The 15,500-nt window shown below is 32.6% G+C and overlaps 1 protein-coding gene across 1 annotated transcript in view; it reads right to left on the bottom strand.

The window, feature by feature from the left end:
• Window positions 1-15,378, bottom strand: part of TERB1 (telomere repeat binding bouquet formation protein 1) — a 43,586-nt gene extending 28,208 nt beyond the window's left edge. Inside the window, exons 1-8 of the mRNA XM_010962430.3 lie at window positions 14,826-15,378; window positions 12,113-12,175; window positions 4,120-4,230; window positions 3,815-3,943; window positions 2,004-2,135; window positions 1,164-1,224; window positions 956-1,071; window positions 731-853 (exon numbers count right to left, since the gene is read on the bottom strand). Coding sequence (XP_010960732.1) covers window positions 731-853; window positions 956-1,071; window positions 1,164-1,224; window positions 2,004-2,135; window positions 3,815-3,943; window positions 4,120-4,230; window positions 12,113-12,155 — 715 coding nt within the window. The 5' untranslated portion in view covers window positions 12,156-12,175; window positions 14,826-15,378. The remainder of the gene's footprint in view (window positions 1-730; window positions 854-955; window positions 1,072-1,163; window positions 1,225-2,003; window positions 2,136-3,814; window positions 3,944-4,119; window positions 4,231-12,112; window positions 12,176-14,825) is intronic.
• Window positions 15,379-15,500: the final 122 nt, after the last annotated feature.

The raw sequence follows: 15,500 nt of genomic DNA, 5'->3' as shown, positions 1-15,500 counted from the left end.
TGGTTAGTCTGGCTAAAGGATCCACTTTACTGATCTTTTCAAAGAAATAGCTTTTGGTTTCACTGATTTCTCTATCCTGTTCTTCATCTATTTCATTCATTTCTGATCTTCTCTTTATTATTTCCTTCGTTATGCTTACTTTGTGTTTAACTTGCTTTGTTTTCTAGTTTCTTAGGTGGAAACTAATATAATTGATTTGACTTCTTTCCTATGCAAGACTTAATGATATAAATTTCCCTCTAAACACTGATTTTTCAGCATCCCATAGTTTAATGCTGTGTTTTCATTATCATTCAGTTAAAAACATTTCTAATTTCCTTTATGATTTATTCTTTGACGCACAGGTTTGTGTTTTTTTGTTTTGATGTGGGTTTTTTTTTTTTTTTAGTTGCTTACTTTCTAGATATTTGGGATTTTTCTAGATATTTTATTTTATTAAGTTCTGATTTAATTCTATGTGGTCAGAGAATACTTTCTGTGGGTTTTATAGTTTTGCTGTCTAGCTATTCTGTTTTGTGAGGCTACCTGGGGAGAGTCAAAACTATGCTGCCACCACTATTTTCCCATATCTTCGTAACAATATCTACTTTTCAGATTTTCCTATCTGCAATTGTATAAATGCATCCAAAATGAGCCAACTTACAGAAATTAATTAGTTAATTCAATAGGCTTTTGTTATGCTTTGAAATATGTTTCTTTAGGTATAACCCAGAGAATAATGAATACTTACTGTTATTTGCAAGAGTGAGTCCAATAAATGAGCAAATAGGGCGAATTATCTCAGGTTGCATGCAATTTATTAGCCAGTCATTAGCATGTGGAAAAAGTGAACAGCAAAGCATTTGATTTTCATCTGAAAGGAGACAAGGGCAATCATATTTTAATGTATTTGGAAAATATCAGTTTTCATTTGTTTTTATCTTTATTTTTATATTTAAATATTTGAGATAATTACCATTTTGAGGATTGTTGACACAGACACAAAGAGTACTACACACTGAAGACCACAACTGATAATTCTGGAAAACATTTTTATCTGACAAATTCAACTCATATTTTGAAAGAACTGTCCTATTAGGTTAAAAAGAAAAGAAAGCAGATTAATCAAATGTGTATGGTCTTAAGTAATGAAAATTAATAACAAGAAATATATATTTATTTACCTGAACAAATGTGACAGAACTGAAATACATCCTGTTTCTCTCACAAGGGTCTGTCCAATCCCTTAAAAAAAAGCCATATATTGCATGAATATGACTTCTGTTTAGAAAATAATTTTGCAGAAATGAAAAGCATTTAAGTAGTATTTTTAATAAATAACTTTCAGTCACTTTAAAATATTATAAATTACAACACAGAATTACAGTAGGTAAAAATCTGTAATCAAGATTATTGTGGAAAATATTACTTATGCTTAGAGAATGACAACATTTAAATTCCCTCTAAAAATTGAAGCATTTTAAATGCATATAAAATTTGTAACAATTTGAAGATTTAAATAAAGCAATGTTAAAAAAATAACCTTAGCCTGGGCAATAGGCATAAAGGAACACTCTTTACAGTGTTTTGCAAATTTTCTATAAATCTAAGATTATTCCAAAATAAAAACTAGAACAACAACAACAAAATAAATAAAACTTTAGCCAAGAGCTACATAAAATTTAAGGTCATTGCTGGCTGATACAGTAAATACTGTAACTAAATGATCAATCCAATGGAAAATCAACAAAACTAATTCATTAGTTGCCTTTTTTTGCTTTTAAAGCTGTTTCTTTTCAATATTAATTAAATAGTACAAATCACTTTACTATTTTTTTAAATTAATATGTGTCAAAAAATTAAATGCATGCTATTAATTCTCTTTTCTTTAAAGCTAGTCGTTCTCAGAAGTTTGTAAGATTAAAATAAGGCACTGACATAAGGACTAGAATAAAAGGATTAATAATGACTGTTCCAATCTATTATTTTATCAATATTTCTACAATATAAAATAATGTACTTACTATTATTTGAAACAAGAACCAAAATAACATAGACAGACATTCTTTTCAAATTTGTGTTTGAATCATTATCAGATAAGAACCAAGTTAAGTCTTCAAACAATTCTGAAGTGCACAAAGTCTGCTGACAATAAACTGAAATATGAAAATATAATTTTAATTTCTATTTATTAGCATAAAAAGTTTTAAAATATGCTGAACAAAATATAACATTGCCATACAGATGGTTCTAAACCAGATTTCATTTCACTAACATTAGTCATACAACAAATTTCTGACAAATTTCTGTGCTTACTCAATTAGCAGACCAAAGAAGCAGTATCTTAATAAGAAGTACATGATCTAGGTTCTAAAATGTGTATTTCAATCTCATGGAATTTCCAAGAAAAGCCTAACTAAACAAAAAATAAAAGTAAAATGATAAAAAAAAATTAGAATAAGTAACAAAACATAACCAAGGAGAATTTTTAGAAAATTCAGAAACCTGTTTTAGAAAAGAGGGACAAATGATACTTACTATATTTTTTAAGATTTTTCTAGAAATAAAAAAATCTTTCCAAAAAGCAAAAATGATACCTACTTGACAATAGGGTTTTTTGTGGGATAATCATGCAATAAACAGAATTTAAAAAAAATAATTTGAACACATATATCAAATGTCTAGAACAGCTTTTAGATTTGCTCTCAAAGACAAAGATAATGTCTTATTTATCCCCAATGCCTAGCGCACAAGCTTGGTTCTTAACAAGTGATGAAGAAATACTTAATGGATGAAAATGTAAGAATATAAAGTTATTTGACAAACTACTTGATGGTTTAGATTTAACCTCATTTCAGGTATACTACAGAAAAATGTTTTGTCAGCATGAATTTCCATTCCCAAAGCAAAGCATATTTATCCACATACAAGATGGTTGTGGGTTATCTTCATATTTTGATTCAAGTACCTGGATATACAATGAACAGAATAGAAAAACAAGCAATATAGACCCATTAAGTGATAATGGCAGCATCTTAAATCAATGTGAAAAAGATCTACCTTTTAATAAGAAACGTTAGGATAGCTGGATTGCCATGTTAAAAAAAAAGATAAAGCTGGAGTCATTCATTACACCATACCCCAGGAAAATTAAACAAGAATAAAATATGTATAAGTAAAAATACAAAACCATACATATACCAAAAGAAAACATGGATGGATTCCCCTATAACCTGGGAGTATGGAAAACTTTCCAGTAATTCAAAATTCAGAAGCAAAAAAACGGAAAGAATGATAATTTTATTTTTATAAAACAAAAAAACTTTTGCTTGGCCAAAAAAAAAAAAAAAAAGGATAAGCATAGTAAAAGACAAAGTAAAAAGAAAAAGTTTCCAACTAATGGCAAGAAAAACTGTGAAAGATTTTGAAATGGATGAAAACGATTACTGAATGTCCTGTCTAGCACACCGTTCCCGATGCTTGCCTCTTCCGTCTTTAGGCTATTTTATAACATTTTGATCAGTAGAATACAATTGATTATTGCCCTGCATACACTGACAAGTTACGTACCTATTCATAAATTTCAGCTTTTCCAAATACCTATAGTATTGTTTTTGCCATTGCTTTTGAAACAGCTATAACATTTTCCTGGTTCCCTCATTAGTAAGTTAAATAAAATCTCTGGTATGCATTAATTTACATAAATTAATTAAATACCTGCATAAAACTATCCAGACATGTAAAAAAGGAATTTAATTCTAAAATTATTTTTAGTAGCTTGTTAAAGTATAACACAATGCTTAAAGGATAATGAAATAAAGTTTTTATATTTTACCATTTTGTTCTGCAACAGCTCCTAGTGTATATAAGGCTGCTTCTTTTACCATGCTATGTTCACTTGACTTTGCAAGATTTTTTACAAACATCAAACCACCAATTTCCCGAAAATAAACACCTGCGTTACCTACAGAGTGTGCAGACAAAATAGAATATTATAATTATTCTTTTAAGGACAATAAATCACATGAACATAGTAACGTAACACGTAGAGTGAGTAGAAGAGAAAAAACTATGCATATTTTATATAACACTATACTAAAAAACTAGAATCACAAATAAAAATTCACTATCAGGTCTTACTGTTTTGTTGACAAATTGAATGAATAGTGACCAGAGCTTCCTTTTGTGAAAAAGCATTGTCCATTTGATACTTCAGACACTCCAATAATAAGTTCAAGTCAGTCTTCATTTCTAAAGAACAAAAATTTCATTATTTTAAACCAAATATTTCCTTTCAAAAGTTAACCATTTAAGTTTCACTTTCTAAATACATATCTTCGTATTTATTTTTTAAATAATATGTAACACCTTTATAATTTAACAAACAATAGAGATGTAAAAGAAAGATATTCCTTGTATAAAAGAACTTGAAATGAACTTCTTATAATTATTTGATTTTCCCCTTGCATAAAATATAGGAATAGAAAATCCAAATATTATTTTCTTCAATTAAAGCTAAATTGGTTTAAGTATCTGCCAATTAGAATGAAATGAATGAAAATACAACATAGTAGAATTTGTAGGATGCTACTAAATCAATATGTAGGAGGAATGTATAGCACTAAATACCTATATTATAAAAAGAAGAAAAATCTCATATTAATGACCTCAGCTTCTATGTTAAGTAACTAGAAAAACAGTAAGTTAAACCCAAAGTAAGCAGAAAGAAGGCAATTATAAAGATCTCTTTGAGTAGACCAATAAAACCAAGAAACCTCAAACTGATCAGGAAAAAAGGCACAAAGACACAAATTACTAATATCAGAATGAGAGAGATGGCATCACTATAGATTCTAAAGATATTCAAAAGCTCATAATGGTTATGTGTAAACTTCATATCTACAGATTCAATGACATAGGTGAAACTGACAAATTGCTTAAAAGATACAAATTACCAAAAGTCAACCCAAGAAAAAACAGATAACTTAAATAGTCTTATATCTATGAAACAAATACAAATCATTGTTAAAAACCTTTCTGTAAAGAAAACTCCAGGTTTATATGGCTTCATCTGTAAATTCTCCCAAGCATTTAAGGAAGAAATAATATTAATTCTACACAAACTTCTGCAAAAGTTTGGAGAGAAGGAATACTTCCCAACTTATTCTATGAGGTTGGCATTAACCTTATACTAAAACTAAGGCCATTAGAAAGGAAAAAAGAAAACTACAGACCAAGATCCCTCGTGAACATACATGTAAAAAAGTGTAAACAATTTTAGCAAATTGAATTCAAAAATAAATTAAAATAACAATAATACATCATAACTAAGTTGGTTTATCCCAGGAATGCAGGATTAATTTAAGATCTGAAAAATCAATCAATGTAATACAACAAAAGAGAAAACCATATGATCACCTCAATAGATGCAGAAAAAGAATTTGATAAAGTCAAAATTCATTTGATTTTTTAGAAAATTCAGCAAACGTAACAGAAGGAAATCTTCTCCACCTGACAAAGTATATTTACTAAAAAATTCTACAGTAAATATCATAGTTAGGAAAGAAATACTGAATTCTTTCTCCCTAATGTCGGGAATAAGACAGAAATGATTAACACTGCACTGGACAGTCTGGCCAATGTCATTCTAGTTAACATTTCATTTACCATTGCACTGGAGAGCCTAGCCAGTGCCATCAGGTAAGAAAACAAGAGAAGGCACCCAAATTGGGAAGGAAATTTTAAAAATTATCTGCATTCACATACAACAGGATCTTCTATGTAGGTAATTTGATGGAATCTACAAAAGAGCTACTAGAACCACTAAGTGAATGTAGTAAGGTTTCACCATATCCATTTAACATACAGAAATCAATTATATTTCTGTATACCAGCAATTGGAAATTGAAATTCAAAAACAATGCCATTTACAATGGCATCGAAAACATGAAATACTTAGGGATAAATCTAGCAAAAGATGTGAATGATATATACAATGAAAACTAAAAAGTACTAAGAGATATTAAAGATTGAAATAAAGGAAGTAATACACCTTGTTCCTGGGTCAGAAAATTAAATATTGTTAAGATGTCAATTCTCTCCAGATTGATCTACAGATTCAATGCAACCCTAACAGGCTTTTTTGGTAGAAACTGACAAACTGATTCCAAAATTCATATGGAAATCCAAAGGACCTAGAACAGCCAAACAATTCTGAAAAAGAAGAATAAAGTTGGAAGACTAATACTATCTAATTTCAAGATTTAATATAAAAGCTACAGTAATCAAAAGAGTATAGCACTGGCATCAACATAAACAAATAGATCAATGAAATAGAATATAGTCCAAAAAGAAACCTATACATATATGAATAGCTGATTTTTTTTACAAAGGTACAAAGGCAATGCAGAGGAGAAAGGATAGCTTTTTCAACAAATGATGCTGGAACAACTGGATATTCATATTCAAAAACATAATAAAACAAAACTTGAATTCATACTTCACACAAATATAAAAATTAAGTCAAAATGGATTGCAGATCTAAATGTGAAATCTAAAACTATAAAAATTTTAAAAGATAACATGGAGGGAAAATCTTTGTGACCTTGGGTTAGATTAAAATTTCTTAGACACAATACTAATAGCACAATCTGTTGAAAAATAACGAATAAATTGAACTTTATCAAAATTAAAAACTTGACTCTCTTAATAGTGTTTTCTGAAATGTAGCTAAGACAAGCCACAAGTGGAGAAAATATTTGTAAAGCACAGATCTAATAAAAAATATATCCAGAAGACATACAGATCTCTCAAACTCAACAATAAGAGAACAAACCACCCAATAAAACAATGAACAAATATTTGAACAGACAAAAAATATAAACAGATAGCAAAAAAGCACATGAAAAGCTGCTCAATATCATTAATCATTAGGAAAATGCAAAGTATAACCACAAGGAGATATCACTGCATAACCACTAGAATGACTAAAATTCAAAAGACTGACCACAGCATATTTTGGCAAGTATCCGAAGGAAATGTAACTCTCATATATGGAAGGTGGACATATAAAATAGTACAACCACTTTGAAAATTAAGCAGTTTCAAAAATTGTTAAATATACACTTGCCATTTGATCCAGTCATTCCACTCCTATGAATTTACCAAAAATAAAAGGAGATATATGTCTATACAAAGACTTGTACACAAATGTTCATGGTGACATTATATAGAATAACCATAAATTGTAAACATCTGAAATGTCTTTCAACAGATGAACAGATAAACAAATTGTGGTATAACCGTACAATGGAATACTACTTAGCAATAAAAAGGAATTAACTATTCATACATGCAACAACATGGATGAATCTCAAAATAATTATGCTGAGTGAAATAAGCTACACACAAAAGAGTATATGATAGTATACTGTATGATTCCACATATTGAAAAAACACAGACTAGTCTATAGTAACAGAAGGCAGATCAGTGACTGTTTGGGGAATGAGGGTTCAGGAAGGGAAAGAAGGGATTTATCACAACATGGCATGAGGATAAGTTCACTTTCTTTGTTTGTTTGTTTTTAACATTTTTTATTGAGTTATAGTCATTTTACAATGTTGTATCAAATTCCAGTATACAGCACAATTTTTTAGTTATACATGAACATACATACATTCATTGTCACATTTTTTTTTCAGAATGTCTAAGTGAAGTAAGCCAGAAAGAGAAAGAAAAATATCATATGAGATTGCTCATTTGTGGAATCTAAAAAAAAAAAAAAGAACATAAATACAAAACAGAAACAGACTCGTAGACATAGAATACAAACCTGTGGTTGCCAAGGGGGCGGGGAGGTGGGAAGGGACAGACTGGGATTTCAAAATTTGTACATACTGACAGGCATATGCAGAATAGATAAACGAGATTATACTGTACAGCACAAAGAAATATATACAAGATCTTGTGGAAGCTCACAGCGAAAAAAAAAATGTGACAATGAATATATGTATGTTCACGTATAACTGAAAAATTGTGCTCTACACTGGAATTTGACACAACATGGTAAAATTACTATAACTCAATAAAAAAAAAAAAGTTAAAATAAATAAATAAATAAAGAGAATGACATTCTCCAAGAACATCCATGTTGCTGCAAATGGCATTATGTTGTTGGTTTTATGGCTGAATAATATTTCATTGTATAAATATACCACATCTTCTTTATCCAGTCATGTGTTGATGGACATTTAGGCTGTTTCCATTAAGTTCAAGATCTTGATTGTGCTGATATCTGCACAATATTGGGTATAGACATATGTCAAAACTTATCAAAATATAAACTTTAAATATCTATTTGCAACTAAAAAGGAAACAATAGATAATACTTTTCCTATAAAGTTCTTTATTAGAGACTTTAAATAATTTCTTATTTTGGTTTAAAGGATTTAAATAAAATTGTACATAGATTTTGACATAATACTTGAATTAACATTTAAACTTCTCAAAGATACAGGATGAAGGGAGGACAAAAATATAGAGAAGCACACTTAAAGAAACTTAAGATCTACTGTCAATCAATAATTGGTCTTCCTCATGAAAGAAATTCAACTGTCAATTTGGTTCAATGTATGACTCAATTTTGTCAGTAAAAAACCACAGTACAAAGATTATCACTAAGCTGTCTTGGAGCAACAGCAAGTTCTATATTAATAGAAACCATAAGGTTAGTTTGACTGTATGGATATCAATAAGCCACTTGTCAACAGTAACAGGCCAAAGAGGATTTTTGATGGGGCACAGTGATTTTCAATTCTAGGCACAACTGCAGAATGCCAGAAACTTCTTTATGTACTTTTCTCAATTCCTTCTATATTCCCTTTTCATACTTTGATATTTCCTATAATAATCCCTCATTTCCCAGACAAAACACCCACTAATATCTAAAACTCAGTTTTTATCTTCTCCAGTCTATGCAATTATAGTTCCCTCAACAATTCCAGAAGAAAACAAACAAGGAAACAAAAACTGAAGTGTACACGATACCAAAAGCCCAAACAATGAAACAAAATTCAAATAATTGAACTTAAAATTGAAGTTTTTTGAGTTTCAAAAGATACCATTAGGAATGTGGAAAGACAAAACAAGTTTATACTGTATAACACAGGGAACTATATTCAGTATCTTATAGTAACTTCCATTAAAAAAGAATATGAAAACAAATATATGTATGTTCCTATATGACCGAAGCATTGTGCTGCACACCACAAATTGACACAACGTTGTAAACTGACCATATTACAATAAAAATATATTAAAAACAAAGAATGTGAAAAGACAACTCACAGATTAGAAGAAAATATCTGCAAATCAGATATATCCAATAAGGGGCCTATGTTCAGAATATACAAGGAACTCTTAAAACTCAGTAAAAGATAACCCAATTAAAAAGCATTCAAATAATTTGAACAGACATTTCTCCAAAGAAGATATACAAATGGTCAATAAGTATATGAAAGCATGTAAAATACCATTAGTTATTATGGAAATACAAACTAAAGCCACAATTAGATACCACTTCACATCCAGTGGATGGCTATAATCAAAAAGTCAGATTATAACATTTTGACCAAAGATCTGGAGAAACTGGAGCCCTTATACATTGCTGTGGGAATGGAAAATGGTACAGCTGCTTTGGTGAACAGTCTAGTATTTCTTCAAAAAGTTAAACATAAACTTACCATAGATTCAGCAATTCCACTCCGAGGTATATACCCAAAAGAAATGAAAACATATGTCCACCCCCAAACTTGTACATAAATGCTCATAGCAGCAGTATTCCCAGTAGCCAAACTGTGGAAATCCTAATGTCCATCGACTCTTGAATGGATAAATAAAATATGTTATGTCCAATGGAATATGATTCAGCAACAAAAAGAAAGATAATGAGAAAACATGGATGATCCTTGAAAACACTATTTTAAGTGAAAGAAGCTAGTCAAAAAGGCCCAAATATTATATGATTTCATTTATATGAAATGTCCTGAATACACAAATTTAGAGGTAAAAAACAGATTAATGGTTGTGTAAAGTTGGCAGAGGAGTAGGGATTGGGTGTGTGACTGTGAAAGGGTACAGGGTTTCTTTGAGGATGATGAAAATGGTCTAAAATTGACTGTGGTGATGGTTGCACAACACTGTGAATATATAAAAACAACTGGATTGTATACTATAAATAGGCAAATTATGTGGTATGCCAATTACATCTTTAAAAAGTTATGTTTGTTTGTTTGTTTGTTTGTTTAAATTACTGGTATGCTTAGCAGCTGACCAAATGACCAAAGCAGCCCCAATCACAGTTCTTTTGGGTAACTGATATGGATGCTGGGAAGGAGACAGTCTCTCTCCTTTCTCAAAGAGTATGTACATTTGGGTATTCACTTTCAAGGCCAAACTTGGACCCTTGTCATTAGTCAGAACAGCTCCACCACTGGTATTTTCAACTCCATTATTTCACTTTCTGCATATTACTCTCAATTCTTTCAACTGTCTTACTTCCTTATTCTTGTACTTACTCCTTGACCCCTATGATCTCTAATTCCTTTACTCCTATTCTCCAAGACTCCTAGCTTCACTTCCTTCCCTATTCATCCCAGATCCCATAATTCATCACCTCAACTATTATCTTGTTAGGATTCCTTTGAACCCTTGTCCTTCTACCAAACATGTCCTATGACCCTAACCATGACTCAAAAACACTTCCCTTTCTCTGCTCTTTCAGCCCAAATTTGGGCATTGCTAAAAGGAAAAAAAAAATCAAGTAATTATGCCATTCCCACTACAAATATTTTGTATGAATTCCAAGGTACAACCCTCAACTCTACTCAGCAGTCCTGTCCATGGGCAGCTCTGTCTGTTTCTTCCATTTTCCTCAATGCCTATTCCAAATCTTCAGCTCTCTTCAAACCTCATCTCTTTCTCTTCTACTTTATGTTTTAATTTGGGGCTTCCCAAAAGTAGACCATGAAACAAGGATTTGAGTGAGTGCAAATATTTTTTTTTTGAAAAAGTGCAAGTTTGAGTTGGATTTCTTTTACATGCAACTCAAAAGGCCTATGACCGTCTTTAAAATGTATTCATTCATTCATTCTTTATTAAATGTCTACTATGCATCTACTCTGTATCAGATGGGGATTCTGATTCCAAGGAACTCACAAACTGGTGATAGAGTCAGAAAAGGATGTTAGTAATCCTCAAAGTGTGATAAATAGTCTGAGAGGGACATCTCCAACAATTATTTCCTCTCTCTCCAGTTTCTTCAATTTCTTCCTCTCCATAATCCCCATTCCCCTATATTCTCTTGTCTCTATATTTCTTATAAGACTCCCTTAACATTACAACTTCCATCTAGTTACTGCCATATATCTTCAGACAAGCTAGTCATACTGTCTCCAGATTCTTATTTCCCACCCAGACCTCAGTATCCTGCAATCTGGCTGAAATCTATTACATTTACTATTAATAAAACAAGTGACCTCCTAAATGAAAAATCCAGTGGATAATTCAGCCATCATCCGTGACATTTAACCCTGATGTTCTTAGGTAATTATTCTCAAGGCAGTCTTATAAGGCTGATTTCCAAAATACCGCATTCCTGACTCTTAACCTTCCTGAAATGTTTTTCTCAGTCTTTTTTGAGGGCCCTCTTCCTCAGCCAAACCCTGATGTGATGGGGTCCATTAGAGAATACAATTCCCCATCCTTTTCTCTTTTAATATTTTCTCTCTGATTAACTTCCTCCATGTCCGTGGGTTCAATTTTCATCTTTCTGAGGACCACTCTGAAATCTGTACTTCAGGCATACTTTGACTGTGGTCCTTTCAGGTTCCCACTGTTTTTGTATACACCTCCATTAAATCAGCTATCATATGGCATTCCATCAGCATGCCATTTCCCATTAGAGTGTCGGTTTCCTAAAGTCAGGGTTACAGGCACAGAGTATATGCTTCATAAATATTTATATAAACTGCTGAATAATTATTCCATGTCCTGGATCCTGTCAGATAATCTGCAGTGTATCTCACAAATATATTCTATAACAAATTCCAGATATATGATCCATAAATTTCTCACCTTGTATTTTCTTTGTGTCCTCACTTTCCATGTTTGTCTGCATTCTTTTTTCTTATATTTCATCTATAAGATAAAGGTATTTTCTAAATTTAAATCAATTTTGAGAATTCCAGAATCATAAATGCAAAGAGGCAGAAAAAGAATAGCTTTCCTCAACCCAGAAGAGAAAGGATTAAATCTACAACTTATTAGGTGTGTGGTATTGGGTATGCTTCAGTTTTCTGAGGTGGTTTCCTCATTTGTAGAACAGGAATTTCCAACTTCATAAGAGTTGTTACAAAAATTAAATTTGAAAACATGCACCTGGCATTCTTAAGTACTACAGGCATTCAGTACATTTTATTAAACACATGAACGACTGGTTGACTGAATCTAACTGCTCCTCTTCTAGTACTCCTTCCTCATTTTCTTTCCTGTAAATTTTCATCCCGTCATTTCAGATTGGGCACCCTTCCACGAATCAGAGGTTTAAAATACAAACACACACTCTTTAGATGTGCATTTCTCTTCACAAGTTTAGCTTAACACTAAAATTTTTTCTAGCAACCCATGATTATTTTCAACACAGTATTCCACCATTAAGCTTAAATCTTTGTTTATACATCATTCATTAGAATTTTTAAAATAACTGGTAACCTTGATATGGCTTCTCACATTCTTTAAAATGCTACTTATTTTTTAGAAAATGTACCAGAGTCCAATTAACGTCTTAAAGCAATAAATCAGGACTCACAAAACTCTAAAATTCTTATTTACTCCAATACTATGTGGTTAGAGAGAGATAATTATCCTTTCTATTTTTCATTCTTTCAAAATGAAAATAAAATTCTCAAATAAAAAAATGATAAATATGAGAATCTCTTATAAATTAACATACAAATATGTACTGGTTTTGACATTTTTTAACCTAAATATTCCATTAAAAAAGGAATGGGTAGGTACATCTTAGTACATCCACAGGACAGAATATCATTACAAGAATATTGACATTTACTTGAAATGTTTGATAGCATGGAAAAATGCTTTTATGTTACAATGTAATAAAAAAGAGCAAGACTCAAAATTTTATGTATATTATGACCCCAATTATGTAGAGACAAACATAAAATAAAGCCAGATGGAAAACAGCAACATATTAACAGTTTTGTCTTTAGCTGATGGTGTTTTATTTCATTGTTTTTCATTTTCACAGTTTTTATAGCAATAGAAGCTTCTAAAGTTCAATAAGCCCAATGGTAGGCCAGGATCTATAAACAAATATTATCTTTTTAGTCTTTACAACAACCCTGCAAGGGAGCTATAAGGATGAAGATAGACTAGGAGAAAGGAGACAGTTTGGTCAAGTTCAAACAGCTCATTTGCTCACTTAAGTGCCAGAGCTGGAATGGGAACCGAGAAAACCTTGTAGGCAAGGGCCTACACTCTCATCCTCTCATATACTGTCTCATACATACAATTTGGAGACAGACATACTAAATATAAATGAAAACTTACACTCTTTTTTAAAGGTTGCATTATTTTTGAGCAAATGGGTTAAGATATGGAAAAAGAAGACGAGATTAAGAAACATACCATTACAAAAAAAAAATAGACTTGTACCATGCATGAAGGTTTTTGCTTTGTGAGGGAATTTAAGGACTATTTCCTTAGTTTTAATTAGTCAATCTACTCCGCTTTTTAGTATAATTTTATTTTTAAGGACAGATACAGATTTTAAACTGACCACATAAACTACCTTCTATTCTCCTTTGTCTTCCTTACACTATTTTCTAATAAATGGTTACTTCGCACAGGAAAATAAGATAAAGTTTGCCAAATACCAAGTAGCATTAATACAAGTCATTTCTTTACTTGCTACATGCTTAAAAAAACATCCACAACAAAGGTCAAATTACAACTTTCAAGAGAATGATAATTATAAAATTATATTAAAAATTACAAAATATAGTCCATTCCTAAAAACAAAAGCATCTGCCCAATAAAGCATATTATTAAGCATTTTCAGTAACTTAGTGAATAGACGCAAACTGACATGAACAAGATTTCAAAACTATTTACTGTATTCTCACAAAGGAAAAAAGGGGATTTTTTCCCCCCAGATAACAGGAAGAAACTATCCCACTTACAGGTTTCACTAAATCAATTGCTAAAAACAGTACTATTAACTCAAATTCAAATTTAAGCAAGAAAACAAGCTGAACATTGCTCTTTTACCTGGCCTAGAAAATGTTAACATGAAAAGCTTTTTGAAATCTGAATAGCACCCCCCAAAATATCAGAAAGATAAGTGACATCTTTCTGTGTGTAAGGTTGGCAGAGCGAAAAATACCATCATAATTGCCACCAGTAAGTTGTTGACAATGGATTCCTAGCTTGGACTCATACAAAGTGAAAATCTTCCTGTAAAGTGGGGGGGGGGGGGGGGGGAGAAAGGGCCAACATGCAAGTATATGTAAAGTTTCTAATACAGTAAGTTAGATTAAGAAATAACAGTCGACCAGGTCCAGAAGCAGGTTGAGGGTACCAGTAGACAGTTCACTAAAACATTAACACTCCCAGACTAAGTAGACCAGAGCAGCGTTTCGCACTCATCCTCCTCACCTCATTCCAGTTTTCACAGGTAACTGATAAACATCTTTCCCAGGGGGTTGGGGGGAAGCTAACTCCACCCTGTTTCATCAATTTACGCTCCTGAACCCAACGCCAGGCTCACCTTAACAGCTGGAGGAACTCCTGAAGAACATAGGTGGTCCCTTGGAGCCCTTCCTTCTTAGACCAAGGTTCTCCAACTCCTGCAGGGAAGGGGACGCTAGTTGCCGACGCGAAGCAACGCGGAGCAATGCGGAGCAAGGCGAAGCAACGCGAGCCGGCCACACCACAGGCGATTCACTAGCAGGAGGGCCCGAAAATCAGCCCGTTTAACAGGACCTCCCTCTCAGGTGAGCGGGACAGGCGGTCCACTCACGATCTGAGAATGATCTCCCCAGCAGCTCCCGCCCGCTTCAGACATCAGATTCACCTGAGGAGCCACCCGGAGATTCTAAAGTATAATCGGGTAAAAAACCGCCAGACTCTAGACACCAAGCGGTGCGTGACAGTTCTTTTTCCCTCTGGAGACTACAGCCGGGGATGGCCGCCTCCTCAGGAAGGCCCCTTCCCGCCAGCACCCCCAACCCTCATGTGGACCAATTAAGAAGGGAAGAGCAGGGCGTCCCGCATCTCAGACTTTCCCCAGGAGGCAACGGGCCGGTTCCACCGCGAGGCTAAGACGGGACCTGGACGCGTAGGGAGTGGAGGACGTCGCCTTTTACCCTCAGGATACAGGGCCCTGTCCTTCACCCTTTCTCGCCGGCCGTCCGCCTAACACGACGCCCAACCCAGTTTCCCG

This window comes from Camelus bactrianus, chromosome 9 (genome assembly GCF_048773025.1).
Source record: "Camelus bactrianus isolate YW-2024 breed Bactrian camel chromosome 9, ASM4877302v1, whole genome shotgun sequence".
In the NCBI taxonomy this organism is placed as follows: Eukaryota; Metazoa; Chordata; class Mammalia; order Artiodactyla; family Camelidae; genus Camelus; species Camelus bactrianus.
The sequence above is the reverse complement of the archived record's forward strand: the minus strand, read 5'-3'. Positions and strand labels throughout refer to the sequence as shown.